This window comes from Agelaius phoeniceus, chromosome 13 (assembly GCF_051311805.1).
Source record: "Agelaius phoeniceus isolate bAgePho1 chromosome 13, bAgePho1.hap1, whole genome shotgun sequence".
NCBI lineage: Eukaryota > Metazoa > Chordata > Aves > Passeriformes > Icteridae > Agelaius > Agelaius phoeniceus.
The window spans coordinates 1,239,283-1,265,494 of record NC_135277.1 but is presented as its reverse complement, the minus strand read 5'-3'; the positions used below and the strand labels follow the sequence as shown (position 1 = coordinate 1,265,494).

Here is a 26,212-nt window from a genome sequence, read left to right as displayed (position 1 = left end):
CCCAAGAAACACCAAAATCTTAAAAAAACACCTCACCAACGATGAGTCTCTCAGGAAAGGTGTGTTTTATTTTGCCAGGGAAGGATGAGGTCACTCAGGATCCCTCTAGAGCCTTGCAAGAGACATTCAGGCTGTTCTGGACTCCTGCATCCCCAGATTTCCAGGGATAAATCTGCCTTGGATCAAAGAGCTTGGGGGCTCCTGCTTGAGGTTTCTGCCTAAAACAGCAAAGCCAAAAAGCAGGAATAATGCAAACCCCACATTTTCCTATTTCCCCAGGTGCTGCCAGGTGCAGATGTTGGGTCTGATCTAACTGGAGCATCCCAAAGAGAAAATTATTGGTGGAAAATGCTCCAATCTGGAAAAGAGGGAGCTAATTAAACCAAGCTCTAATTAAAGCCAAGCTCTTCCCTGCAGAACCACATGAATGGGCCTGGTCAGAAGCTGGAATTCCCACTGGCAGTGATGTGCTGCCAGGATCCTAAAATTTTAGGACATGCCTGTGGGAGAAGAGGCTTGCAAATTGAGATTCTCATGCTCAGCATTTGCTAGGAAGTTTCACAAGTCCTTAAATCCTCAGATTGAAGAGAGGTTTCCTCAGTTAAGTTTTGTCAGGATTTTTTATCAACTCTGGTTCACAGAATTCCTTCGTTTTGGGAAATAGAGAGTTCTGTGTCACGAGCTCTGCAGGATTCCATTCTCAGTGCTTTTAAATAAAAATCTTCATTTTTGCAGATTTTTATTTTAGGTAATGCTTGAGTTTTGTCAGTGATTCCTTTTTATCAAGGAGGCACTGAAAGAAGAGCAGAACAGTAAAAGCTTCACCACAAATTCAGACTTACACTGACTAATAAAGGGAAAAAAGCTCTTTTCTAGGACTGATATGAAATATTTTTATGGACAGGTTGTTCATGGAGATCCTGAAGTTCTGTACAGATTGTGATGAAATCCAGTTCAAGGAGGATGGGTCCTGGGCTCCCATGAGGTCCAAGAAGGAAGTGCAGGAGGTGACAGCATCCTACAACGGCGTGGATGGTGAGCCAAACTGGGACCTCTCAAAATGCTCATTTTTAAACATGTATTTATAGCTTCATTCATTTCTGTTCAGTTAATTGGGTCACACCTGTCTGGGGCTGGTGGTGTTTAAAGTTACCAGCGTTCTGTGATTATTTTTAATTTTAATTTGGAGTTTTTTAGCGAGCTGTGGTTGTAACCGATTGTTATTGGTTCTGTGCAGGATGCATCAGCTCCTCCTTGGAGCACCAGGTGTCCTCTCACCAACAATCCAACAAGAACAAGAAGGTGGAAGTGATCGACCTGACCATCGACAGCTCCTCAGATGAGGAGGAGGAGGAGCCCTCAGCCAAGAGGAGCTGTCCCTCCATATCCCCAGCATCCCCCATGAACAACAAGGGGTGAGCACACAGCCCTGCAGGGGGCACTCAGAGATTCCAGAAAAAAATCAGCTCTAGAAACTTCTGGGATTGGGTTAGAGCCTCATTTGGTAGCTCTGGGTTTGCTCAGGTTGGGATCAGAGCTTTGAGTGAAATGAAATATTTCTGTTGCGTTTGTGAATTGGTGCAAAGGGGAATCAAAACTTTAAGTGTGCAACACAAATATTTCAATTGTGTTTGTGAAATGGTGCACAGGGAATCAAAGATTTAAGTGTGCAACATAAATATTTATGTTGTGTTTGTGAATTGGTGCAAAGGGAAATCTCAGCTTTGAGTGTGGAGCACCATGAAATGTTTCAGTTGTGTTTGTGAATTTGTGCAAGGGGAATCACAGCTTTGAGTGTGCAGCACAAATATTTCTGTTGTGTTTTTGAAATGATGCACAGGGAATCAAGATTTAAGTCTGCAACATAAATATTTCTGTTGTGTTTGTGAAATGGTGCACAGGGAATCAAAGATTTAAGTGTGGAACACAATGAAATATTTCTGTTGTGTTTGTGAATTGGTGGAAAGGGAATCAGAGCTTTGAGTGTGGAACACAATAAAATGTTTTAGTTGTGTTCATGAAATTGTGCAAAGCGAAATCACAACTTTGAGTGTGGAGCACCATGAAATGTTTCAGTTGTGTTTGTGAAATGTGCAAGGGGAATCACAGTTTTAAGTGTGCAGCATAATAAAATATTTCAGCTGTTTGTGAATTGGTGCAAATGGAATCTTAAATTTGAGTGTGCAACACAGAATATTTCAGCTGTATTTGAAAAAATGAGTGTAAAATGATGCAGATCTGGGAATGTTTTTCTCCCATTGGGAAATGTGGAAGCAGCAGCCAGGGAGGAGCAGGGCTGTGGGAATGGGGAGTGCCCCAAGCACCTGGGCACACCTGAGCAGCCAGGCTGGAAATAGCTCCTGGTTTGCATAAATACTCTGGGATGGAAGCCAGGGATCCTGTGGGAAGTGTTCCTGCTCCACAGTGGGAATCACCTTGGAGGGTGCCAGTGCTGTGGGGTCACACGGGTCCCTGTGGGGTTTTGGATTCAGTGTTCCTTCAGGATTGTCTTGTCCTTGTGGAAAACACCTGTAACACATTTCCAGAGATTCCTACATCCATTTCCAGTTCCTGCTGTTTGGGAATGAACTTTCCCAAATTCCAGCTGTGCTGGGCTGAAGGGATGTTCCTGCTGGAATTCTGTGAACCTTGGGGAATGTGTGATGCAGCTTTGGAGTGGCTGCACATCCTCCAGGAAGTTCAGAATGTGCTTTGAATTGAAGTTCAAATTGAAAATAAGCAAACAAGCATCCCCTGATGGGACAGCAATAAACCCAGAGTGTATTTTATGCTTTTAACAAGCCTTTTTTTCCCCTTCCAGCATTTTAAATTTACCCCACCAAGCTTCTCCCGTGTCAAGAACCCCAAGCCTTCCTGCTGTGGACACCAGCTACATCAACACATCACTCATCCAGGACTACAGGCATCCATTCCACATGACACCCATGCCTTATGACCTGCAAGGTGAGTTCTGGCTGCACCTGCACAGCTCTCCAGGCACACATTTAATTATAAAATTTAAAAAATGAGGTTAATATCTCTGGTAACAAAGAGAATTTGGAGTGCCATCAGTGTTTGGCTGGTTTATTTCAAAATAAGTGGTGAAAAAATGGACAGGGGCTGTTTTGAGAAGCTGAATTTTGTTTTTTGTCTCTTGACAGGTTTAGATTTCTTCCCTTTCCTGTCAGGTGACAATCAGGTAAGTCAGGGAGAACCAAATCCTGCGGCAAACACTTTTCCAAGCAGGATTTGCTGTGTGGGAAGCAGCAGCAGCATTATCTGAACACAGGTGTGGGATGAGGCACAGCAAAAATAAATATTTGGACAGTTTTAAAATGTTAAACTCAGCAGCCACTTCATTGTGGAATGAAGGTGCAGCTTGATCCCTTTTCCTCCAAAAAAAGGGTGCTGGGATGTCTCCCTGCCCTTTCTGCCCTCCCAAGGAGGGAAATTGCACTAAAATTGCCCTAAAAGCTGAGGGACACTTTGATATCCTCATGGAGCCTGCACTGGGAATTTGGGCCAGGAAATCTGGCTGAATATCCAAGATCTGAGAGTGATTCTGACCCAAGGAATGCTGCTCTGGTTGGGGAGAAATCTTTGGAAGCAAGGCTGGGACAGCCTGGATGTTCAGTCACGGTGGGAAGGAGCACTGAGGGCAGAGCTCCCCCTCAGGGAGGTTGTGTTTAAATGGGATTTTTGGCTGCTCCAGCTCCTGCCCTGTGGGGCTGCAGCAGAGAGGAGAACCTGGGACACCCCTGCTCCACCCCGTGGCACCGAGCTGGCCCTAAATGCATTTCCCAGGATTGTGCCTTGCTGCCAGCAGGGATCAGCACAGCTCCACCTCTCTGCTGGGCTCGCCCTCACTTCTGGGGCTGGCAAAATGAATTTGGGGGAGTTTCATCCCCAAGGAATTTTTTAAACAGCTAAACAAAAAAAAAAAAAAAAAAGCCCCAAAGTGCTGCTGCTTGCCCTTTTTCCTGGTTTGGGTGCTGTGACCCCATTCCTGCTTGCCCTTTTTTGTGGTTTGGGCTCTCTGATCCCATTCCTGCTTGCCCTTTTCCTGGTTGAGGTTCTCCAATCCCATTCCTGTTTGCCCTTTTCCTGCTTTGAGCTCTCTGATCCCATTCCCTCTCCGCTGGTCTGTGGGGTTTGGGTTTACAAACCACATTTGTAACCCCAACATCCCCCAACTCCTTTCGGCTTCAAAACTGGGGGAACCACAGAACTAAAAATCCATTTCACATCCCACTGCCCGAGCTGCTGTGAAACCCAGAACTGCCAAAACCTCCCCTTGACAAAACCCCTTGATTTCCTGCTGCAAAACCTGAGTTTTAACCCCTTTATTTCCTGATGCAAAACCTGGGTTTTAACCCCTTTATTCCCTGCTGCAAAACCTGAGTTTTAACCCCTTTATTCCCTGCTGCAAAACCCGAGTTTTAACCCCTTTATTTCCTGCTGCAAAACCTGAGGTTTAATCCCTTTATTTCCTGCTGCAAAACCTGTATTTTAACCCCTTTATTCCCTGCTGCAAAACCTGAATTTTAACCCCTTTATTTCCTGCTGCAAAACCTGAGGTTTAACCCCTTTATTCCCTGCCGCAAAACCTGAATTTTAACCCCTTTATTCCCTGCTGCAAAACCTGAGTTTTAACCCCTTTATTCCCTTCTGCAAAACCTGCATTTTAACCCCTTTATTCCCTTCTGCAAAACCCGAATTTTAACCGCTTTATTCCCTGCTGCAAAACCCGCGTTTTAACCCTTTCTCTCCCCCCAGCATTACAACACCTCCCTCCTCGCCGCCGCCGCCGCCGCCGTCTCGGCCTCGGACGATCAGGAACTTTTGCACTCCCGCTTTTTCCCCTACACCTCGTCCCAGATGTTCCTGGATCAGCTGAACGCGGGGGGCAGCAGCTCCCTGCCGGCCACCAATGGCAGCAGCAGCGGCAGCAACAGCAGCCTGGTCTCCTCCAACAGCCTGCGGGACAACCACGGGCACCCCGTGCCCAGCAGGAGCAGCACGGACACGGCCTCAATCTTTGGTATCATACCAGATATTATCTCCTTGGACTGATTTATTTCTATTTTTTTTTTTTTTTTGGGGGGGGGAGGGGGTTTTGGGGGGGTGGGGTTTGGGGTGGGTTTTGGGGACAGAGGAAATCTTCGTGCTCGGTTTTCCTTTCTGTTCGGAGAGAAAAAAAAAAAAGTTAAGACAAGGTGGTTTTTTTTTTTCCTTTTTTTAAAAAAGGGGAAAAAAAAATTTATGTGTACAGAGAACAAAAAAAAAAGTCTATTTTCAGTTTTACTTTTGTATATAAACCTAAGATGGCCTCGCTGGTAAAAATATGAAAAAAAAAAAGACAAAAGAGAAAAAAAAATTAAGAAAAACAAGGAGCTTCAGTTCATTTTTATGGATGCTGAAGATTTTACACCTGTGCATTTGTCATGTGAGTTTCTTTCCTTTTCTTTTTTCCCCCCTATAGTTTGGACACCAATGGCATTATTTTCTCCACAGTTACAGAAACAGGAGAGGAGCTGAGCTTCTAAAGTTCAAGCTTGGGGAGAGGGGTTTTTTCTCCTCTTGGAGAATTTCCCTTGGCTGGTGGAATCTAATTCCCCCATCCCATATTTAGTGCAGGTTTTATAATTCTGGCAGCAGAGCAGGCCCTGCTCTGTCTGCAGCCCAGAGCCTTTCAGGAGTGGGGTTGTTTTTTTGGGATTTTTTTGGCATTTCTGGTTCCGTGTCCCCTCTACCCAAGCAAATTCTCCTTTTGAATTCCATGCTTTAGTCAGGAATGTTGCAAATTCATCCAGGGAGCCACACAAAGCTGACTTGGGAGGTTTAGGTTGGATTTCAGGGAAAATTCCACCTCCAGAGGGTGTGGGGCACTGCCCAGGCTCCCCAGGGAATGCTGACATTCCCAAGGCTGCCAGAGCTCCAGAAATGCTGGGACAAAGCTCCCAGGGATGCACAGGGTGGGATTTTGAGATGCCCTGTGCAAGGACTTTGATCCTCTTGGGTCCCTCCCAACTCAGAATATTCCACATTTCTGGGCTTCAGTTACTCCTGAGGGCTTGACCCCATCAGATCCCAGCTGAGCAGTGACCTGTGGGACAAGGTGTTCCATTTCTGTGCAGTGGGGCCCCAAATCAACACCAAATCCCAGCTGAGGAGTGACTTGTTGAGGAATTAATTGAGAAATGAATTTGATTTGGTTGAGATGTTCCATTTTTGTGGCGTGGAGCCCCAGCTCCCAGCTGAGGAGTGACCTGTGGCACGAGATGCTCCATTTTCATGGGGCAAAGCCCCCGACCAACAACGCCTCACTTGGGCTGGAGGGTTTTGCTCCTCAGAGCTTCAGATAACTGCTCAGATAACTTCAGCTGTTCCCTGAGCCTGTGTGGGTGGAGCTGCTGTGTTTAAACTCAGCCTAAGCCCCCTGCAGCTGGGCCTGGCCTGGCAGGGTTCAGCAGTGCAGGGTTCAGCAGTGCAGGGCTCAGCAGTGCAGGGTTCAGCAGTGCAGGGTTCAGCACTGCAGGGCTCAGCATTGCAGGGTTCAGCACTGTGGGGTTCAGCACTGCAGGGTTCAGCATTGCAGGTTTCAACACAGGTTTCAGCACAGGGTTCAGCAGTGCAGGGCTCAGCATTGCAGGGTTCAGCAGTGCAGGGTTCAGCAGTGCAGGGTTCAGCAGTGCAGGGTTCAGCAGTGCAGGGTTCAGCAGTGCAGGGTTCAGCAGTGCAGGGTTCAGCATTGCAGGGTTCAGCAGTGCAGGGTTCAGCACTGCAGGGCTCAGCATTGCAGGGTTCAGCACTGCAGGGCTCAGCATTGCAGGTTTCAACACAGGTTTCAGCACAGGGTTCAGCAGTGCCGGTTTCAGCATTGCAGGTTTCAGCAGTGCAGGGCTCAGCATTGCAGGGTTCAGCAGTGCAGGGTTCAGCAGTGCAGGGCTCAGCATTGCAGGGTTCAGCACAGGTTTCAGCACCACAGGTTTCAGCACAGGGCTCACCACAGGTTTCAGCACAGGGTGCAGCACTGCAGGTTTCAGCGCAGGTTTCAGTGCTGCAGGTTTCAGCAGTGCAGGTTTCAGTGCTGCAGGTTTCAGCAGTGCAGGGTTCAGCAGTGCAGGGTTCAGCAGTGCAGGTTTCAGCAGTGCAGGGTTCAGCAGTGCAGGTTTCATCACTGCAGGTTTCATCACTGCAGGTTTCAGCAGTGCAGGGTTCAGCAGTGCAGGATTCAGCAGTGCAGGTTTCAGCAGTGCAGGTTTCAGCAGTGCAGGGTTCAGCAGTGCAGGATTCAGCACTGCAGGTTTCAGCAGTGCAGGGTTCAGCAGTGCAGGGTTCAGCAGTGCAGGATTCAGCAGTGCAGGTTTCAGTGCTGCAGGTGAGGCTGTGCCCCAGCACCCCCTGCATGCTCAGAGCTGAGTGCTCCCCCCTGGACATTCCCTGCTCAGTGCCAGCCTGAGCCCCAAACCCACCAGGAAAACCCAAACTCTTCCTCCCCATCCTGCTCTTTTAGGGGTAGTGGCCTCCAAAATTCACTTTTTCCTCGGAGTTCTTTGGATTCCTCAGATTTTTTTTCAGCCATATTTAATTCCTGGTTTCTTTTCTCATTGTTCTTAAGTTGTGCATGACATAGGAAAAAAAATTTTTTTTTTTTTTTTTTTTTGGTCATTTGGGCTGATCCGTTCTTCTTAAGGAGTGGAATGTGTAAATAGCTGGAATGCAGATTTTTTTCAGGAGATTCTTTAAAGTCAGAGAAAGGGGGAGGGAAGGAAGTGATTCTCTTGTGTCCCAAAGTCCATGTCAGAGAGAGTAAATATTTCCTCTGGTGTGAAAAATATTTTTATAACTGGTTGAAAGTGCAGGTATTGAGTTTATCAGGAAAAAGAGAGTTAAGGAATACTAAAATTAGCAGATTCTTGTCTGAACTTTTTCATGTCCAAAAAAACTGTTGATTGCAAATAGTTGCTTCAAGCATTGACAAGGGCCACCTTTTGCCTATGAAGTCGTCTCAAAAAAACATAAATATAAATCTTGCATTGATTTTAAAAAAAAGGAAAAAAAAAACAGGAAAAAATTTTAAAAAATACAAGAAAAAAAAGAAAAAAATCTTTAATCCAAGTAGCATTAGGTATTGCTGTCTGATCAGTCGTATGGTTATTTGAAAGGTTCACATGATGTGGCATCAAAAATTGTTTTTAGTGTTTTTACAGCATCCCTCTGCCACTAAATAGTTGACTTGAATTTTGGAAAAAGGAAACTGTTGGTGTTTATATGTATATGTGTGTGTATATATGTATTTATAGATCCGTGTGTGTGAGTTCCAGGTGAGTTCAATAGTTTTTTCCCATGCATGTGTATTTCATACATATCTGGCTGATATATTCTATTTCACCATACACCGATTTTATAATTTATTAAATGTCAGTTAAAAAAAGAAAAAAAAAAGAAATAAAAGGATAGAAAATGGGAAAGACTTATTTTTGAAACAGTCTGATTTTGAAGTGATTCAACCTCTGCTAGGAATATCTCTTATCCCAGTTTAGGAGAAGATTTTTCGTGGATAAGCTGGAGGATTTCTCTGGAACTGGGGGTGTGAGTGCCGTGGTTTGCCTGGAGCCTGCGGGTCCCAGCTCCTGGAGCATCCAGCAGGAATTTGGGATTGCTCACAGCTCCTTTCCCACTTTTCCATGGAGTCTGTGAAGGGCGACCCCAAGAGCAGCGGGATCAAAACCCTGTGAATCCCGTGGGAAATGGAATGTGGTGGTGGTGGTGGTGATGGTGATGGTATCCCAGGATTCGGCACTTTGGGAATGGCAGCTTGGACAGGAGCATTCCCCATTCCCTGTGATCCTGCTGTGGAGGGACAGGGGCCCTGCAGGATCCACGGCCTGGGAGCGTTCCCGAGGCTGGAATTCCTCTGTGCCTGCAAGCACACGTGAGCCTTGTGCCACAGCCTCAGTCTGCCTCTCCCCATTCCCTGCCAGAGGCACTCCCAAATCCCCAAACTTCCAAATATCCAAACGCCCAAACTCCTAAATTCCCAAATCCCCAAACTCCCAAATTGCCGAACTCCCAACTTCCCAAACTCCCCAACTTCCAAACTTCCAAATTCCCAAACTCCCAAACTCCCAAGCTCCAGCTCTGTGGTCTCCAGCCCTGCAGCGGAGGCCTGGGCCGTGCTCCTGCTGTGATCCCTGGAATTGCAGGTGGGATTGTCCTCGGAGCAGGGTGTGTGCACACCTGGGGGGGTTCACAGAGCTGGGGTGTGCAGATGTGCCTGGGATGTGCACATCTGTCTGGGGATGTGCAGACACACCTGTGGGATGTGTGCACGCGTGTGTCTGGGGTGTGCACGCGTGTGTCTGGGGTGTGCATGGTTTTGGGGTGTGACGCGTGTCTGTGGGATGTGCACACATCTGGGACATGTGTGTGTGTTTGGGACGTGCACAGATGTGTGGGGGTGCACACGTGTGTCTGATCACACACATGTGGGACATGCACCCTTGTGTGTGTGACAGGCACACCTCTGGGAAGAGCAGACACCCTGTGGGATGTGCAGACACATCTGGGATGTGCACAGGTGTGTCTGGGGTGTGCACACAGCTGTGGGACAGGCATCTGTGTGTGTGTAGGGCACATTCACACACGTGTCTGGGACGTCCACACATGCTTGGGGTGTGCACGTGTGTGTAACACACACAGACTCAGGTTTGGGACGTGCACACAGGTGTCTGTGGGACATTCACACATGTTTGGCATGTTCACACGTGTCAGATGTGCACACACACATTTGGGATGTGCACAGGTGTGTCACACTCTCACACCTGGGATGTGCACACGTGTGTCACACCCTCACACCTGGGATGTGCACTCAGGTGTGTCACCCTCACACCTGGGATGTGCACTCAGGTGTGTCACCCTCACACCTGGGATGTGCACTCAGGTGTGTCACTCTCACACCTGGATGTGCACTCACTCGTGTCCCCGCCACAGGAGCAGCTGCAGCTGCCTCGGAGGCCCCGTCCCATCCTTTCAGAGCTGGAGATTCCCCCTGAGCCATCCCAGAGCCGCTCCTGCCCCTCCAGAGGGATGGAGCAGCAATTCCCCTTCCTCTCCCTGGAGGATTCCACAGCTGGGACGGTCCAAGAGTTCCTTGGATTCTCCAGGAGCTGCAGGGCCCAGGAGTGTGAGGAGAACGTGGTGAAAATTCATTCTTTGTTGCAGTTGAACATTTCAGGGTTTGAAGCTCATTTTAGTGGGAAAATAATTTGCTTTAGCGGTGTGATTTTATTTTATTTTATTTTTTTAAACAGAATTTAGATTTCTAACAACTGAAAATCACTGGTGGTCCCCATAAGTGCTGCTGTTCATGAGTTAACAAAAGGCAAAAAGTGTAAATAAGGACAATATGAAAATGACCATGAATTCCATGAATGGAAAGCTCTCATCCATTGCCTTAAACCTTTTCTCTTCATTTTCCTTAGGGCATGCCAAACCAATCCATGGATTTACAAATGTACAGTAGCCCAATGTCAGTTTGTATAAAAGTACCGAGTGAAAATATTTATTATATGCATTGGAAAAAAAAGAAAAAAACCCAAACAAACCCCTGGTTTACCCCCTGAATGTTCCCTGTTCCTGTAGAAATCCTTCAATGTAATAAAAAGCATTCGGTTATTTTGTGTTTCCTGAGGGGGTAAAGTGGGAAGAGAGGGTTTTCCTGGGTGGATTTGGGGCTGGGATGGGTTTTTTGGGATGATTTGGTGCTGGAATGGGTGCGAGGGGCGGCTCCTCCTGGCAGCTTTGGGAATGTTTTCCCAGCCTGGAGCAATCCCGAGGGATTGGGAGCTGAACAGGGAGGGATCAGGCCAGGGATGGATGGGAACGAATTCTCAAAGAATTCCAGGAATTCAAGGAATTCAGCTGCACAAACCAAACCTTTCCTGCATCACCATCCCAGCTGTGAAACTTCCCAGCTGAATCCAGGGAGAGCTGCCTGAAATCCCAGACACCCCTTTGAGGAAGGCTCTGAGATCCAGGTGGGACAAAAACGAGGATCAGAGGGAATTTCATCAACCTGGAAAACGAGGATCAGAGGGGGTTTCATCAGTCTGGAGCTGGGGAGGTTTCCCTGGTGTGGAAAAGGGGAATTTTCCTGGCCCTGCTTTTCCTTTTTTCCCTGTTTTTCCTTTATGCAGACACCAAACACCTGCTGGGCTGTGCTGGATTCTTGGAAAACCAGGAGACCTTGACCATGAGTTCCTTCTGCCACAATCCTGACATTTAAATGCTTTTTAAAATGATTTTTTTTACAGCTTGACACGTGTTGTCACATTCAGTTTATTTCAATAACAGTTATTATTGCTATAATAACATATATAAAATAATATTATTTCTTGTTTTTCCAGGAATCAGGGGGGAACCTATGGAAGTGTCAGCACTAAATGAAGGCAAAATCAGGTTTTGAAAGGCAACTGATGGTTCCTGAGTCTGACTAGAAAGTGGGGAAAATAGAAATAAAAACCCTCCAGGTGCTGCTCTTAGCAAATCCCACTCTGGGTTTCAGTAGTCGACCGAGGGAAGGCAAATGAGGCGCACAAATTCCTCGTATTTGATGGTTCCATTTGGCCCAACTTTGGCTTCTTTGAGCAGGTCATCCACTGCAAAATGGGAAAATACCGTTGGGATGGGATATTTGGGGGTGTTGGGGTGTTCAGAAGGAAAGCAGCACTGCAGGGTTTGGGGTCTGGGGGATTTTTGTTGGCAGTCACCTCTGGGATCAGGTGAGAGTTTCAAACTGGCACCAATCAGCACCTGGATTTTAATTCCATGTAAAATTCTCTGCAGCAGGAATATCCATCTTTTTGAGTTCCCCTGGGGGGAAAAAACACCCCCACAAATTTAGTCCAGATGGGCTTTTGGGTTTATTGTCCCCCTCGGAGCCAAATTTCTGACAAACTGGAGGGGTTTGGGAGTTTTGCCTGGTTTTACTTTGGTGTCTCCTGGTGGCACAAGGCCTGCCCTTGTCCCAGAGGCGGCTGCAGAGGAGGAGAAGGAAAAGAGAGGAGGAAAGGGGAAAGGGGAAAGGGAAGGAAAGGGGAAAGGAAGGGGAAAGAGGGAGGGAAGGGAAGGGAAAGGAAGGGAAGGGAAGGGAAGGGAAAGGAAAGGAAAGGAAAGGAAAGGAAAGGAAAGGAAAGGAAAGGAAAGGAAAGGAAAGGAAAGGAAAGGAAAGGAAAGGAAAGGAAAGGAAAGGAAAGGAAAGGAAAGGAAAAAGGGGAAAGGAAAGGAAAAAGGGGAAAGGAAAGGAAAAAGGGGAAAGGAAAGGAAAAAGGGGAAAGGAAAGGAAAAAGGGGAAAGGAAAGGAAAAAGGGGAAAGGAAAGGAAAGGAAAGGAAAGGAAAGGAAAGGAAAGGAAAAAGGAAAAGGAAATGTGTTCCCAGTGGGAATTGCAGGCACCTTCCTCCTCGGAGAGCTTCTCCCCCAGCCGGGTGAGCTTGGCGCGCAGCTCGGGCACGGCGATCACTCCTCTCTTCTGCCGGTCAATCATGGCCAGGGCCCTCAGGATCTCCTCCTCGGGCTCCTCCTGCTTCATCTGCCTGTACATGATGTTCAGGAAGGTGGAGAAGTCCAGCTCCGCGTTCCTGTCTGGGAAAGGAAGGGCAGATCCTTAGGGAACGGCTCCGTTTGGGGGCTGGACCCAGGCCCAAACGCTCCCCTCCTCCTGCCCCAGTTCCCTCTCCTGGGGTTTCTTCTCCCTGACCTTGGGCATCTGGATCAGGGCATGTCACAACCGGGGTTTTTCTCCTAAATCCCCATTTATAACTCTGTTCAATTTCTACTCTGAACTCAGATCCTGATTTTTTAATTCCCTCCCCCCCAAACCAACTTGATCTCACAATTCCTTGATTTTTGTGCTTTGTTTTTCCCCCAGATCTTCAGCTGAACATCTTTCTGTGCTCTTCCACCTCTGTTGGTTGGCCCGGACAGCCTCCCACCCTCCAAATCCATATTAAATGTTTGTCTCCTGCTTTTTTAGGGATTTTTAATGGCGCTGTTTTGATCCATGGGCTGGATTTAACACATCCCAACAGCTTCTGGAGACTGCTCTGGGTGCACGTTCCCTCCTGGAACATCCCAGCTCCAGGAAAACGGATTTTTCCCACGTTTAATCCCCGTTTTGGTGGCTGTGCAGGTCGCTCACCAATCCTGTGCAGCTGCAGGTGTCTCTGCACCTCTCCCGGCGTGGGGCTGGCTCCCAGGCACCTCATCACTGCCAGCAGGTCCGAGGCTTTGATCTTCCCTTTTTGTTTCTTGTCGTACAGGGAAAAACATTCCTTGAACTCTAATTAAGAACCAAGGCTGGGTCAGCGGGCAGGATCCCATTGAGCCCCGCTCCGGGCCGGGCAGGATTCCAGCCGGGATCCGCTGTCGGCCCCGGGGGTGTCGCCTTTCCACCAGGGTGATGGGCACGGGAGGGGGAATTCAGGGCAATTAAAACCCCGAGCGGAGCCAACTGGGGCCCTCCAGGCTGAGGAAGCGCGGCTGGGAGGGGAAAAGGGCTGGGAAAGGGGAGGGTTTTGGTTAAAAGTGCTTTTCTTGCCTTGGTGGGGTGAGAGAGGGGGGAGAGGGGGCTGAAGGAGGGACGGGGAGGATGATGGAGGGGGAGGAAGGGAAGGGAAAAAGAGAAGAAGGAAAAGAGGAAAGAAAAGAAAGTAGAAGGAAAAGAGGAAGGAGGGGAAGAAGGAAACGAAAGAAGAAGGAAAAGGAAGGAGGAGAGGATGATGGAGCAGAGGATGCTGGAGGAGGAGGATGCTGGAGGATGTCGGCGGTGGAATATTTTGGGGATGGAATATTTTGGGGATGGAATATTTTGGGGATGGAATATTTTGGAGGTGGAGGCCGCCGAGTTCCCCCCCCCCTCGCTCCCTCTCCCGCAGCCCCGCCCGGCTGCAGCTGACCCAGATCCGGCCGGGCTCTCCCCCTTCCCACCCCGCTCCCTCCCGCTGCAGAAACCCAGCCTGGGCTGGTGCCATCCCCGTCCTTGTCCCCTCCGTCCCCAGCCCTCGCTGCTGGGGCGGCTGCACCGGGCCGGGGGTGTCCCGGGGATGCTCCGGGGGTGTCCCGGGGGTGCCCCGAGGATGCTCCGGGGGTGCCCCGAGGATGCCCCGAGGATGCTCCGGGGGTGCCCGTGGGCGCCGTGGCCTCCCCTGGCCCGGCCGCCGCCTCCGCTCGCCAATCCCTCGGCGGAGCTGATCAGATTTGCATTAATACTCTCATTAATACTCTCATTAATACTCTCATTAATATCCTTATTTCAGCTTCCTTCGGCCGTTCCCGCAGCAATCCCAGCCGCGGGCGCGGCTCCCCTTTCCCAGTGGGAATTTGGATCCCCTGCGCCGCCTCCTTCCTCCCCATCCTCCTCCTCCTCCTCCTCCTCCTCTCCCACGGCCCGAGCCCCCCAGGACGGGCCTGAGCCCCCGGCATTCCCGGGCTGTTTTCCTGGGAATGGGCAGCGGCTGCTTCCCTCCCGGCTGCTCTTGCCCTGCAGAATTTCCCTGGAATTCGGGAGATTTCCCTGTTTTCCCAGGCAGCAGATCCGGGAGAGCCGGGACTGAGGGACAGCGAGCCCAGACTGAGACACTTAGGGGGAAAACGCCATTTTTATATAAATGTAAATTTAATCTCGCTAATTAACGCCCGAAGCGGAGCAAACCCGTACCTACCATTAATTTGATCCTGGGACAGAAACTTTGCCTGGAGCAGGAACGGAGAGAAAAAAAAAACCAAAAGCGAGAAGCTTTAAAATGAGATTTGGGGGCGCAGAGGGGCCCGGCGGAGCCCGCACGCGTCACTCACCATGGTTTTGGGGACAATCCCTGGGATTTGGGGTCCCGGCGGGAGCGGAGGCGGCTGCTGCCACTTTTGTGCTTTATTCGGGGCCAAAGTCCGGCCGGGCGGGCGGAGGCTGTAATAAATACCCGCTGCCATGGCTACGGCGCTGAGCCGGCCGCCTCCTGCTCTGCTCCTGCTCCTGTTCCTGTTCCTGTTCCTGCTCCTGTTCCTGCTCCTGCTCCTGCTCTTGCTCCTGTTCCTGCTCTGCTCCTGTTCCCGCTCCTGCTCCTGTTCCTGCTCCTGTTCCTGCTCCTGCTCTTGTTCTGCTCCTGTTCCTGTTCCTGCTCTGCTCCTGTTCCTGCTCTGCTCCTGTTCCTGCTCTGCTCCTGCTCCTGCTCTGCTCCTGTTCCTGCCTCTGCTCCTGTTCCTGCTCTGCTCCTGCTCTGCTCCTGTTCCTGCCTCTGCTCCTGCTCCTGCTCTGCTCCTGCTCCTGTTCCTGCTCTGCTCCTGCTCCTGTTCCTGCTCTGCTCCTGCTCCTGTTCCTGCTCTGTTCCTGCTCCTGCTCCTGTTCCTGCTCTGCTCCTGCTCCTGTTCCTGCTCTGCTCCTGCTCCTGCTCCTGTTCCTGCTCTGCTCCTGTTCCTGCTCCTGTTCTTGTTCTGCTCCTGCTCCTGTTCCTGCTCTGCTCCTGTTCCTGCTCTGCTCCTGCTCCTGTTCCTGCTCTGCTCCTGCTCCTGTTCCTGCTCCTGTTCCTGCTCCTGTTCCTGCTCCTGTTCCTGCTCTTGTTCCTGCTCCTGCTCCTGCTCTGCTCCTGTTCCTGCTCTGCTCCTGCTCCTGTTCCTGCTCTGCTCCTGTTCCTGCTCCTGTTCCTGCTCCTGTTCCTGCTCTTGTTCCTGCTCCTGCTCCTGCTCTGCTCCTGTTCCTGCTCTGCTCCTGCTCCTGTTCCTGCTCTGCTCCTGCTCCAGTTCCTGCTCTGCTCCTGCTCCTGTTCCTGCTCTGCTCCTGCTCTGCTCTTGTTCTGCTCCTGCTCCTGTTCCTGCTCTGTTCCGGCTCCTGCTCCTGTTCCTGCTCCTGTTCCTGCTCCTGCTCCTGCTCCTGCTCCTGTTCCTGCTCCTGTTCCTGCTCCTGCTCCTGCTCTGCTCCTGTTCCTGCTCTGCTCCTGCTCCTGTTCCTGCTCTGCTCCTGCTCCAGTTCCTGCTCTGCTCCTGCTCCTGTTCCTGCTCTGCTCCTGCTCTGCTCTTGTTCTGCTCCTGCTCCTGTTCCTGCTCTGTTCCGGCTCCTGCTCCTGTTCCTGCTCCTGTTCCTGCTCCTGCTCCTGCTCCTGCTCCTGTTCCTGCTCCTGTTCCTGCTCCTGTTCCTGTTCCTGTTCCTGTTCCTGTTCCTGCTCCTGCTCCTGCTCCTGCTCCTGCTCCTGCTCCTGCTCCTGTTCCTGCTCCTGTTCCTGCTCCTGCTCCTGTTCCTGTTCCTGCTCCTGTTCCTGTTCCTGCTCTGCTCCTGCTCTGTTTCTGTTCCTGCTCTGCTCCTGGGTTGTTTTATGGGGAATTTGCCCTTTTGTGAGAGCTGAAGGCGCTGGGGCAGAGATCCCTGGAGTTTCCCTCCTTCCTGATGGATTTTGGGGCCATTTGTGGGGAATTTGCCCTTTTGTGAGAGCTGGCAGTGCTGCTGCACAGACCCCTGGAGTTTCCCTCCTTCCTGACGGATTTTGGGGCCATTTGTGGGGAATTGGCCTCTCCTGCCCGTTCCTGTGCTCAGCAGTGAGAGTGAGTTGATTAACTTTAATGAATCCCCTCCCTGACCAGCCGTAATCACCACGCAGCCACCATCACTCAGGAATTTATTGGAAACATGTGAATCTACATTAGAAAAACTAGATTTCTTCTTCTTTTTTTTTTTTTTTAAATTCCCCCCTCAAAAATATCAAAAGCTTAGAAACTGCCCTTGGCTGCGTGCAGGTTGTTCATGTGCAGGGTGTAGAAGGCCCAGGGCTCGGGGATGTAAATCACCCCCGGGTACTTTTTCCGGAGGATTTTGTCATTCCAGAGCCAGCCCACCCAGGCTGCGATGAGGAGCAGGGTGATGATGAAGGAGAGGAAGAGGAAGAGCCCGTTGCTGTCCAGCACCAGCCCCTTGCGCCGCTGGTGCATCACCAGGGCCATCATGGCGAAGAAGGTGAAGATGTAGAGGATGAAGATCTGGCCCTCGGTCACCAGGTACCTGCGGGGAGAATTCCTGGGGATGCCAGGCTGCTGGGAGAGTGTCCCCAGCTCCTCTGGGACCACAGGGAGAGCATTCCCAGCTCCTCTGGGATCACAGGGAGAGCATTCCCAGCTGTTCTGGGATCACAGGGAGAGCGTCCCCAGCTCCTCTGGGATCACAGGGAGAGCATTCCCAGCTTTTATGGGATCAGTTTTGATCCTGGGATCACAGGGAGAGCATTCCCAGCTCCTCTGGGATCACAGGGAGAGCATTCCCAGCTGTTCTGGGATCAGTTCTGATCCTGGGATCACAGGGAGAGCGTTCCCAGCTCCTCTGGGATCAGTGGTGATCCAGGCAGGGAGAGCATTCCCAGCTGTTTTGCGATCACTGGTGATCACAGAACCCACAGGGAGAGCACTCCCAGCTTTTTTGGGATCAGTGGTGATCCTGGGATCACAGGGAGAGCATTCCCAGTTTTTATGGGATCAGTTTTGATCCTGGGATCACAGGGAGAAGCATTCCCAGCTCTTTTGGGATCAATGGTATCCTGGGATCACAGGGAGAGTGCTCCCAACTTTTCTGGGATCAGTTTTGATCCTGGGACCACAGGGAGAGCGTTCCCAGCTGTTCTGGGATCAGTTTTGATCCTGGGATCACAGGGAGAGCGTTCCCAGCTCTTCTGGGATCATGGGTGATCCTGGGATGCAGGGACAGCATTCCCAGCTCTTTTGGGATCAGTTTTGATCCTGGGATCACAGGGAAAGTATTCCCAGCTTTTATGGGATCAGTTTTGATCCTGGGATCACAGGGAGAGTGTTCCCAGCTCTTCTGGGATCATGGGTGATCCTGGGATGCAGGGACAGCATTCCCAGCTCTTTGGGGATCAGTTTTGTTCCTGGGATCACAGGGAGAGCATTCCCAGCTCTTTTGGGATCAGTTTTGATCCTGGGATCACAGGGAGAGCGTTCCCAGCCCTGCAGAGCAAAAGCTGCCCTGGGGAGCCCTGGGGGCAACAGAGCAGCTCTTCCTGGAGTATTCCTGGGTATTCCTGGGATATTCCTGGACTATTCCTGTGGAATTCCCTCCCCACCCCGAGGGACTCACCAGTAGTAGAGGCTGCTGGGCCCCACCAGGAGCAGGGCAGCCAGGGGCATCCGGCTCTGCTCCGCCGCGGGTGTGAAGCAGCCGGTGAAATAAATGAACAGGATCAGGAAAAACGGGATGTACCTGGAAAAACCAGCAATTCCCAGAGCTGGGATGAGCCTGGAAGGGATTGGAACTCCCCCAGGTCCACCCCACACCCAGAGCTGCTCCTGTGCTGAGCCTGGGGAAGGAGCAGCCGTGGGATTCCTCCTGCTGCTGTGGGATTCCCTGTTCAGGGATTCCTGCTGCTGTGGGATTCCTTGTTCAGAGATTCCTGCTGCTGTGGGATTCCCTGCTCAGAGATTCCTGCTGCTGTGGGATTCCTGCTGCCTCCCCAGGGCACAGAAGGGCTGGGCAGGGGCTGGGCCCATCCTGGGCTCTGCAGATCCAGAGAATTCCCAGCCTGGGGCAGGAAAAGCCCGGATTTGCTGATGAAGGCAAAGCTGGGTTCCAGCTACCTTGGACAATTCCAGCAGGGCACTCCCAGGCTCCTGGGATATGGATCAGGATTCCTCAACCCCCCAGAGCTCTTCATCACTTCAAAGGGCTCCAAAGAATGGGGTTTGCTCCTTCCCAGCACTCCAGGGACCCCAAATCAGGCAGGAGAGATTTCCCCAGGATCATCCAGAGGGGATCCAGGCCCAGCCAGGCCTTTCTGGGGTCTCTCTTGGGGTGTCCAGGGTGTTTGGGGATATTTGGGGTGTTTGTTTGGGGTGTTTGGGATGCTTGGGGTGTTTGTTTGGGGTGTTTGTCTGGGGTGTTTGTTTGGGGTGTTTGGGGATATTTGGGGTGTTTGTTTGGGGTGTTTGGGGCACACCTGGGGGTGCTGGCAGCCAGGAGGAACCAGGAGGACCCTTCTGTCCACCCCTGGAAGGACAAGCTGTTCCTCTGTCCCTCCAATCCCAAAATATCCCTGAGCAGAGGGGATTTTCCAGCGATTGCCAGCTCCACCCTAATCTGGATCCTAATCCTAATCCAGCCCTGGCCAGCAGAACATTATCCCCAGCCAGCTCTGGCTCAGGGGTTTTGGTTTTTTTCCACTTTAAGCTCTGCCCTTCCCCCTGTGCCATCCCATGATCTCTGGACCCGCTCACCACATGGAGTGCCCCAAGTACTCGTCGTAGTAGTAGAGCAGCTCGAAGGAGTCGATCTGTGAAGGACACAGGGGTGAGAATCCCAATCAGCAAACGAGGGAACCCCAAACAGCTCCATCATTCATAAATTCCAGAAACGCCTGAACCCAGCCCAGCCCCTCACCCAGGTCATTCCTAAATTCAGGATTTAGAAATGCTTGAGTTCAGCTCAGCTCCTTACCAGATTCTCAGGTTTGAGGTTCCTTTATCATTTATAAATTCAGATTTTACAAAACCAGCTCAGCCCCTTACCAAAATCTCTGGCTTAAGGTTCCTTTATAATTTGTAAATTCAGATTTTCGAACCCAGCCCAGCCTCTTATCAAGGTCTCAGGCTCAAGGTTCCTCTATCATTTATAAATTCAGATTTCAGAGCCCACTGTGCCCCTTACCAGGGTCTGAGGTTTGCGGTTCCTTTATAATTTATAAATTCCAATTTTAGAAATGCTTGAGCCCAGCTCAGCCTTTATCATTTATAAATTCAGATTTTAGAACCCAGCTCAGCCTCTCACCAAGGTCTCAGGTTTGAGGTTCCTTTATCATTTATAAATTCAGATTTTACAAACCCAGCTCAGCCCCTTACCAAAATCTCTGTCTTGAGGCTCCTTTATAATTTGTAAATTCAGATTTTAGATCCCAGCTCAGCCTCTCACCAGGGTCTCAGGTTTGGTGTTCCTTTACCATTTATGAACTCAGGTTTCAGAGCCCAGCTGAGCCAGGTTTGAGGTTCCTTTGCCATTTATAAATTCAGATTTCAGAAGCCAGCTCAGCCCCTCACGAGGTCTCTGGTTTGAGTTTCTTTTATAATTTACGAATTCAGAATTTACTAACCCAGCTGAGGCCTCATCAGGATCTCAGCTTTGAGGTCCATTTATAAATTCAGGTTTCAGATCCCAGCTGGGGCCTCACCGGGGTCTCAGGTTTGAGGTTCCTTTCCCATTTACAAATTCAGATTTTACAAACCCTGCTCAGCCCTCACCGGGGTCTCAGGTTTGAGGTTCCTTTCCCATTTATAAATTCAGAATTTACAAACCCAGCTGAGCCTTACTGGGGTCTCAGGTTTGAGGTTCCTTCCCCATTTACAAATTCAGATTTTACAAACCCTGCTCAGCCCTCACCAGGGTCTCAGGTTTGAGGTTCCTGATGATGGGGTTCTCCCTGACAGACAGGTGGTGCTGGTACCCGCTGAAGATCAGCCGGTGGTTCACCGAGTCTCCCACCAGGTGGATGCTGGCGCCCATCACGAAGGTGATGATGCTGACGTAGACCATGGACCTGGGCAGGGTCTTGGGGGACCTCTCGATGAGCTGCAGGCACAGGGAGGCTGTGAGGAGGAGGAGGAGGAGGAGCAGGACATGGCAGCTCCTGCCCTCGCTGGGTTTTGGGGTTTTTTTTGTCAGAGCGCTCAGAAATTCATCACCAAAAACCCCAAAATATCCTGAGTTCGAAGGGACCCAAAACAATCATCAAGTCTGGCTCCTGAGTGAACTCATATTGGGGTCAAAGGCCCAGGTTTTGTGTCTTTAGCAGCAGGAGCTGATAGAGTTAGGCTGTGCTGAAGAGAATGGATTGCTTCCTGCAGGTAAGGCACCTGTATCTCACCAGAATCACCAAAATCCAGTTCCAGGGTTCCCTCTGCCTTTCACTGAAAGTGCTACCAAAACAGATCCCCAGAGTTTCATATCATAACAGCAACAGATAGCCTTGGTTCATCGGGACAGGAATTAGAAATGGCATTAAATGTAATTTTAAATGAACCCAAGCTAAATATTCCAAGACAAATATTGTCATTCTGCCAGGCTGCTTCAAATCAAGTGTTACAGGCCTGGTTTTCAGCACTGGCCCTTAGGTTTTAAAGGTACAAACTCAGCAAAGTTCAGCCAATCCCTTTTTCTCAAAGATGTAACAACCTGTCCTGGCTTTGGGTAACTCTGGGAGGAAAACCCCTAAAAGGGTTTCTGCTGCTTTCAACCCCAAGAGTTCCTTTGGTTCGCTCTTATCGGGGTTTCCTCATTAAAGGCCGTGGTTCTCCTGCCTCTGGAGATGATTGGGAGGTTGATGTGCCCTCCAGTGGCAGCAGAGCCTCCAGCACAGAGCTCCTCACGCTCCCCACCCTGTCTGGACACTTCAGGATCCCCCAGGTGAACATTCTGGGGTCCTGTTCCATTTCCTCCCCATGGAACAGGACTCAGCTCCACAGAGAGCTTCAGGATCCCCCAGGTGAACATTTTGGGGTCCTGTTCCCTTTCATCCCCATGGAATGGGACTCAGCTCCACAGAGAGCTCCAGGACACTTCAGGATCCCCCAAGTGAACACTTTGGGGTCCTGTTCCCTTTCATCCCCATGGAACAGGATTCAGCTCCACAGCAGATCTTCAGGACACTTCAGGATCCCCCAGGTGAACATTCTGGGGTCCTGTTCCCTTTCATCCCCATGGAACAGGACTCAGCTCCACAGCAGAGCTTCAGGATCCCCCAGGTGAACACTTTGGGGTTCTGTTCCCTTTCCTCCCCGTGGAACAGGATTCAGCTCCACAGAGAGCTTCAGGACACTTCAGGATCCCCCAGGTGAACACTTTGGGGTCCTGTTCCGTTTCCTCCCCATGGAACGGGACTCAGCTCCCCACAGTTTGACCCCACAGCCAGGAGCAGCCACAAAACCACTCGGGGCAATTCCTGGGCACCACTTTCAGTGCTGGGCTCTCTGCCTGCCCCATCTCGAGCACCTGAGGCTGGCTCAAGCCTTGGGACAGCAGCAGGAATTTTGGGATGCAGCTCCACACTCAGCTTGCGCAGCAGGAAGAGCTCCCGAGGCGGATCCCAGCTCCAGGAGTTTTCCAGCTTTGGCTGGGTCAGCCCTGGGATCAGCCAGGCCCCCCCCCCCCCTCCCTAAATCAGCTTTGCAGCCCTCCCCAAGCAGGGAAAAGCTCCTTATTTGTGTTTAATTTTGACCTTATTTGGGTTTAATTTGGAGGCTTAACTTTCCCTTCCCCTGAAGCCGGGGCACGGACGTCACAGAGGACAAGGAGAGCTCAAGGTCCTGGAGGGGACAGGAGGGTGGGACACGTCCCTGGGCCAGGGAAATGCATCCTGGACCTTGCTGTGGGTGAGCCCTGCAGAAATCACCTGGGAAGGGTCAGCTCCCACGTCCTGGATATTCCCTTTTTGCCCCCAGCCTTGAAATCCTCCCGGAATATCGAGAGGGAATTGTTTCCACCTCAGGCTGTAATTCAACTCCCAGCTAGTGAAGGTTAAAATAGATTTATAATTGCTTTCTCCCGAAGTGTTTAATGGGAAAAGATTCCTAACGATCTGACAGGATTTCACCTCATGAATGGTTTATGGGATCCAGAGGTTGGCAGCTGGAGCCAGATAAATTCCAGCTCCAGCCACAATTCCAGTGTCAAAGATCAAGCGGAATTAAGCTCTGAACAATTCAGAAAATCCGCTCTGCTTCCAGCTGCCTTTTAATCCAAAGGTTGATGTTGTCCTAAAAAATATCATTGGGGAACAGGGCTCTGACCACTCCTGAAGCCAGAATTCCAGGGGGAAGTGATTTGCTTTGGATATGCAGGAAATTGAAGCGCCCTTTAAAAGGTGGCACCACAAATCCCTCCTGGAGTGGGAAACTCCTCCTTGCTGGAAGGGATTTGGGAATAACCAACATCCTAAAATCCTCTGAGCCTCTGCAAAACTGGGAATGGAAAACCCCTGAACATTCCCAGGTTTAACTTCAGCTCTGACTCCTCCTGGAGCCAGAATTCCAGGGGGATTTTCTCTGGACAGGCAGGAAATTGAGGTGGCATCACCAATCCTCTGGACTCTTCCTTACTGACAGCAATTTGGGAACAACCAACACCCTCAAAACCTCTGAAACTTTGCAAAATTGGGAACGGGGAACCCCTGGGCATTGCCAGGGTTACCTTCAGCAGCAGGAAGGGGGTGATAACGTTGTAAGCCATGTGGAAATAATCTCCAGCGCTGGGTTTGTTCAGAGGAAACCATTCCAGAGGGAGGATGATCTGAGGAGAGAGGGAAGAGCAGCACATCAGCGATCACGGGAGAGGGAAAACGTTGGGATTGCTCGGGAATGCTCAGCTGGGCTTCAGGGGGTTGGCAGGGACCACACTGGGCAGCTCATCTTGGAGCAAACTTCCCAAAAATCACCCTCTGGAAGTTTCCACTCCCAGCCCTGCCTGGTGCTGGCAAGCCGTGGGGTCAAGGAAGGCGTTTGGGATTCCTGGATCTTCCTGGACCTTGTGCCAGCTTCCAGCTTGAAAAAATTCCACTGAAATGCAATGGCCACTCCTGGAAGCAGCAGCCCCAAGCTCTGGGATACAGGCGAGGAATGGGGAAGAGCAGGAGGAACCTCCCAGGTGTGAAACAAAGGTGTGGGAGAGGGGACAGGGAACAGAGACCGGAGCTGGCTTGGCCCCAGTGCCACCAGAGCGGGGCTGTGGTCCCAGCTCCTCCAGGACCCCGTCCTGGCACAGGGGACAGCCCTGGGGACCCCCTGGCCGTGTCCCCTCACTCACCATGGCGATGGGGCGCCCGAAATCCAGCACCCAGTTCTGCAGGGTGAAGTAGAACCACAGGTCCAGGTGGAACGGGGACGTCTTGAAGGTGTCCTCAGCCTTCCCTGCCCCATGCCTGGAGGGGACAGAGGGACACGGAGCCCTGGAGCAGCTCTGGGAGGGGGCAGAGCTGTCACCCCAGGCCAGAGCTGCGCTTCCCTGGCTCTGGGAGCTGCGGGATAACAAAGCTGGGCAGCAGGCAGGACAGGAGAGCACCGAGCTGTCGCCGTCCCTGACCCGGCCCCGTGGGGAGGCTCCTCCTGGTCTCTTCAGCAAGGTGAAAAGTGCTGAATTAAGTGCAACTATTTTTAACTTTTGCATGATGAAGCAAAATCCCAACTCCCAGGAGTTGAGCCGAGGGCTGAAACTGCGGCGCTGCCCGGCGGAATTCCAGCACCGGGATGCTCGGGATGCAACGTCACCCTCAGCTCCTGCTCCCAGCACCCTCTGCCTCCACCGAGGACCCAGCCCCGAGGATCCAACCCCCACGGAGCCGATGCCCCCCCAGCACCTCTGGGCCTTCACCTCCCTGCAGGATCAATGCCTCTCCTGGTGCCCAGAGCAGAACGGGATCAGCTGGAGCAGCCCCGAGCTTGGGCTGCCCGTGGTCCAAAGTCCATGGAAGTGTCCCTGCCCATGGACCAACAGGATCTTTAGGGTCCCTTGCACCCCAAACCACTCTGGGATGGCTCAACGAACCCCGAGAGCTGGAGGGTGAGGATGGGGTACCATGGATGAGCTGGGAATGCTGCAGCTCCCTGGAAGAGCCTGCCAAACCCTGGATCGGCTGGGATGCCCCAGGTACGCCGGGATGCCAGGGGTAAAGCCGAGAGGGGGAACCCTGGGGGACCCTGAGCCTGGGGAGATATCCCGGACCCCAACCCTGGGGATATCCCGGATCCCGACCAAACGATGCTCCGGACCCCGCAGCACCCGCGGGTGGTACCCGGGAAGGGCCAGGCTGTCCCGGGGGGCTCGGGTCGGGCCGATCCGGGGGGGTTGGATGCGGTGAGGATCCCCAGTGAACCCGGGGTGGATTTTCCCGTTCCCGACCCCCCCGAGCCCCGGCCGCGCTCACCTGCCCGGGTAGAGCGGCCCGGCGGGCGGGGGCGAGCCCGGGGCCGCGGCCGGGAAGGGCCGGCGCCGCGCCGAGCCCTGCATCCGCCCGGCCCGGGGCTCCCGGCGCCGCTGCCGGGGCCGCTGCCGCTGCTGTGGCGGTGCCGGTGCCGATCCCGCTGCCGGGAGCTCCCGGCCCGGCCCGCGGAGCAGCGGCGGCTGCGCGGGGGCGGCCCCGGGCCCGCCCGGCGGGGCGGGGGCAGCGCCGGCCCCGCTGCTCCGGTTCAGCCCCGGCGCGGCCGCAGCGCGGCCCGGGAGAGCGGCGGGGCCGGGATGGCCCCGGCTGGGATGGGCGCAGCGGAACGGTCCGGGCCGCGATCACAGGGCAATCCCCCGGACCCTCGGGCAGGGAACGCTCCGGGCATTCCGTGCCGAGCCATCGCTCCGAGCCCCGGGGTCACTGCGAACGAGGAGCTGGAGCTCTCCGTGGGCCTGGCCACGCTGCTTTTCCCGAGTTGCCATTGCCCTGGGTTATTCGCAGTGGGTGCCCCCGCTCTGTTCGCTGCCTGCTCTGGGTTTTGGCCGGATAAATCCAGCGGGATGGGGTCGCGCCCAGGCAGGGAGGGATTCGCAGCTTTCAGGGCCGAATTGTCACTCGCTGGGGTTTGGAGTTTAGGGTCTAAATCAGAAGGTGCATCCTGCCATGGGCAGGGATATTTTCCCAGGATTATCCCAGGTTATCCTGTCCAACCTGGCCTTGGACACTTCCAGGGATGCGCAGCCGCAGCCAGGGGCCTCCCCACCCTCACAAGGGAAGAAAGTTTGAGGCACCAAACCCCTCCTGTAGGGCTTGGTCTGGGCATGGAGACTCCATCACCCCAGGGTGGGAGCTCTGTGTGTCACACCCTGTCCCCATTCCCTTGGATGGGCACGGTGTGACACGGGATGGGAACAGGACAATCCCTGGGAGCTGCTGTGTATTCCACTGAGGAATTCTGGCCTGGAATTCTGGTCCTTCCAAAGCTGAGGGGGCTCCCAGAAGCAGCAGAAGGGAGATCTTGGTCCCTTTTGAGGAGCAGGGGAACCCTCCCCACACCATCCCTGCTCCCCCAGCAGGACAGGGGTGACACCTGGGGAAACATCCCTGAAAAGTGTCGGAGGTCACCGAGATAACGGAGCCACTTAATCTTACCAGGACCCTGCTTGTCACCCTGAGCCTGACACGGCCACATGGCTCTAGACAGGGCTGGCCACGGCCTGGCTCCTGTCCCCTTGTGTC

General features: G+C 52.1%; 3 protein-coding genes and 1 long non-coding RNA gene across 5 annotated transcripts in view; 2 read left to right on the top strand and 2 right to left on the bottom strand.

Annotated features, from left to right (window-relative positions):
- The window catches only part of PIAS1 (protein inhibitor of activated STAT 1), a 53,918-nt gene extending 48,818 nt beyond the window's left edge, over positions 1-5,100 (top strand). Inside the window, 5 exon segments of the mRNA XM_054642163.2 lie at positions 905-1,035; positions 1,238-1,415; positions 2,822-2,964; positions 3,162-3,199; positions 4,777-5,100. Coding sequence (XP_054498138.2) covers positions 905-1,035; positions 1,238-1,415; positions 2,822-2,964; positions 3,162-3,199; positions 4,777-5,073 — 787 coding nt within the window. The 3' untranslated portion in view covers positions 5,074-5,100.
- A 1,889-nt stretch (positions 5,101-6,989) lies between these two features.
- On the top strand, positions 6,990-10,680 carry LOC143695185 (uncharacterized). The gene is made up of 2 exons (XR_013184202.1): positions 6,990-7,066; positions 7,382-10,680. It is a non-coding gene; the product is annotated as an uncharacterized LOC143695185 (long non-coding RNA).
- A 647-nt stretch (positions 10,681-11,327) lies between these two features.
- CALML4 (calmodulin like 4) lies at positions 11,328-15,016 on the bottom strand. 2 transcript variants are annotated; one of them, XM_054642136.2, is made up of 5 exons: positions 14,859-15,016; positions 14,726-14,756; positions 13,204-13,344; positions 12,459-12,647; positions 11,328-11,663 (listed from the first exon to the last, which is right to left on the bottom strand). In XM_054642136.2, exons 1-5 carry the CDS (start codon positions 14,988-14,990, stop codon positions 11,566-11,568), a joined length of 591 nt encoding a protein of 196 aa, XP_054498111.2. In that variant the 5' UTR covers positions 14,991-15,016; the 3' UTR covers positions 11,328-11,565. The 2 variants fall into 2 exon arrangements, with proteins under 2 accessions (XP_054498111.2, XP_054498112.1); XM_054642137.2 differs by lacking the exon at positions 14,726-14,756 and having other exon boundaries at positions 14,859-14,951.
- Positions 15,017-16,649: 1,633 nt separating this feature from the next.
- CLN6 (CLN6 transmembrane ER protein) lies at positions 16,650-25,174 on the bottom strand. Its single transcript, XM_054642241.2, has 7 exons — positions 24,956-25,174; positions 23,839-23,953; positions 23,227-23,325; positions 20,422-20,610; positions 19,266-19,321; positions 18,133-18,255; positions 16,650-17,046 (listed from the first exon to the last, which is right to left on the bottom strand). Exons 1-7 carry the CDS (start codon positions 25,036-25,038, stop codon positions 16,758-16,760), a joined length of 954 nt encoding a protein of 317 aa, XP_054498216.1. The 5' UTR covers positions 25,039-25,174; the 3' UTR covers positions 16,650-16,757.
- Between the last annotated feature and the right edge of the window lie 1,038 nt (positions 25,175-26,212).

Excerpts from the sequence above, each read along its gene's own strand:
- CALML4 (XM_054642136.2), bottom strand. The coding sequence starts at position 14,990 with ATGGCAGCGGGTATTTATTACAGCCTCCGCCCGCCCGGCCGGACTTTG. Across the intron at positions 13,345-14,725 it reads GTCCCAGGATCAAATTAATG|AGTTCAAGGAATGTTTTTCC; the intron begins GTAGGTACGGGT and ends GTTCTTAATTAG. Across the intron at positions 12,648-13,203 it reads CCTGCAGCTGCACAGGATTG|ACAGGAACGCGGAGCTGGAC; the intron begins GTGAGCGACCTG and ends TTCCTTTCCCAG.
- CLN6 (XM_054642241.2), bottom strand. The coding sequence starts at position 25,038 with ATGCAGGGCTCGGCGCGGCGCCGGCCCTTCCCGGCCGCGGCCCCGGGC. Across the intron at positions 20,611-23,226 it reads CCCCCTTCCTGCTGCTGAAG|CTCATCGAGAGGTCCCCCAA; the intron begins GTAACCCTGGCA and ends CTGTGCCTGCAG. Across the intron at positions 19,322-20,421 it reads ACCTCAAACCTGAGACCCTG|ATCGACTCCTTCGAGCTGCT; the intron begins GTGAGGGCTGAG and ends TGTCCTTCACAG.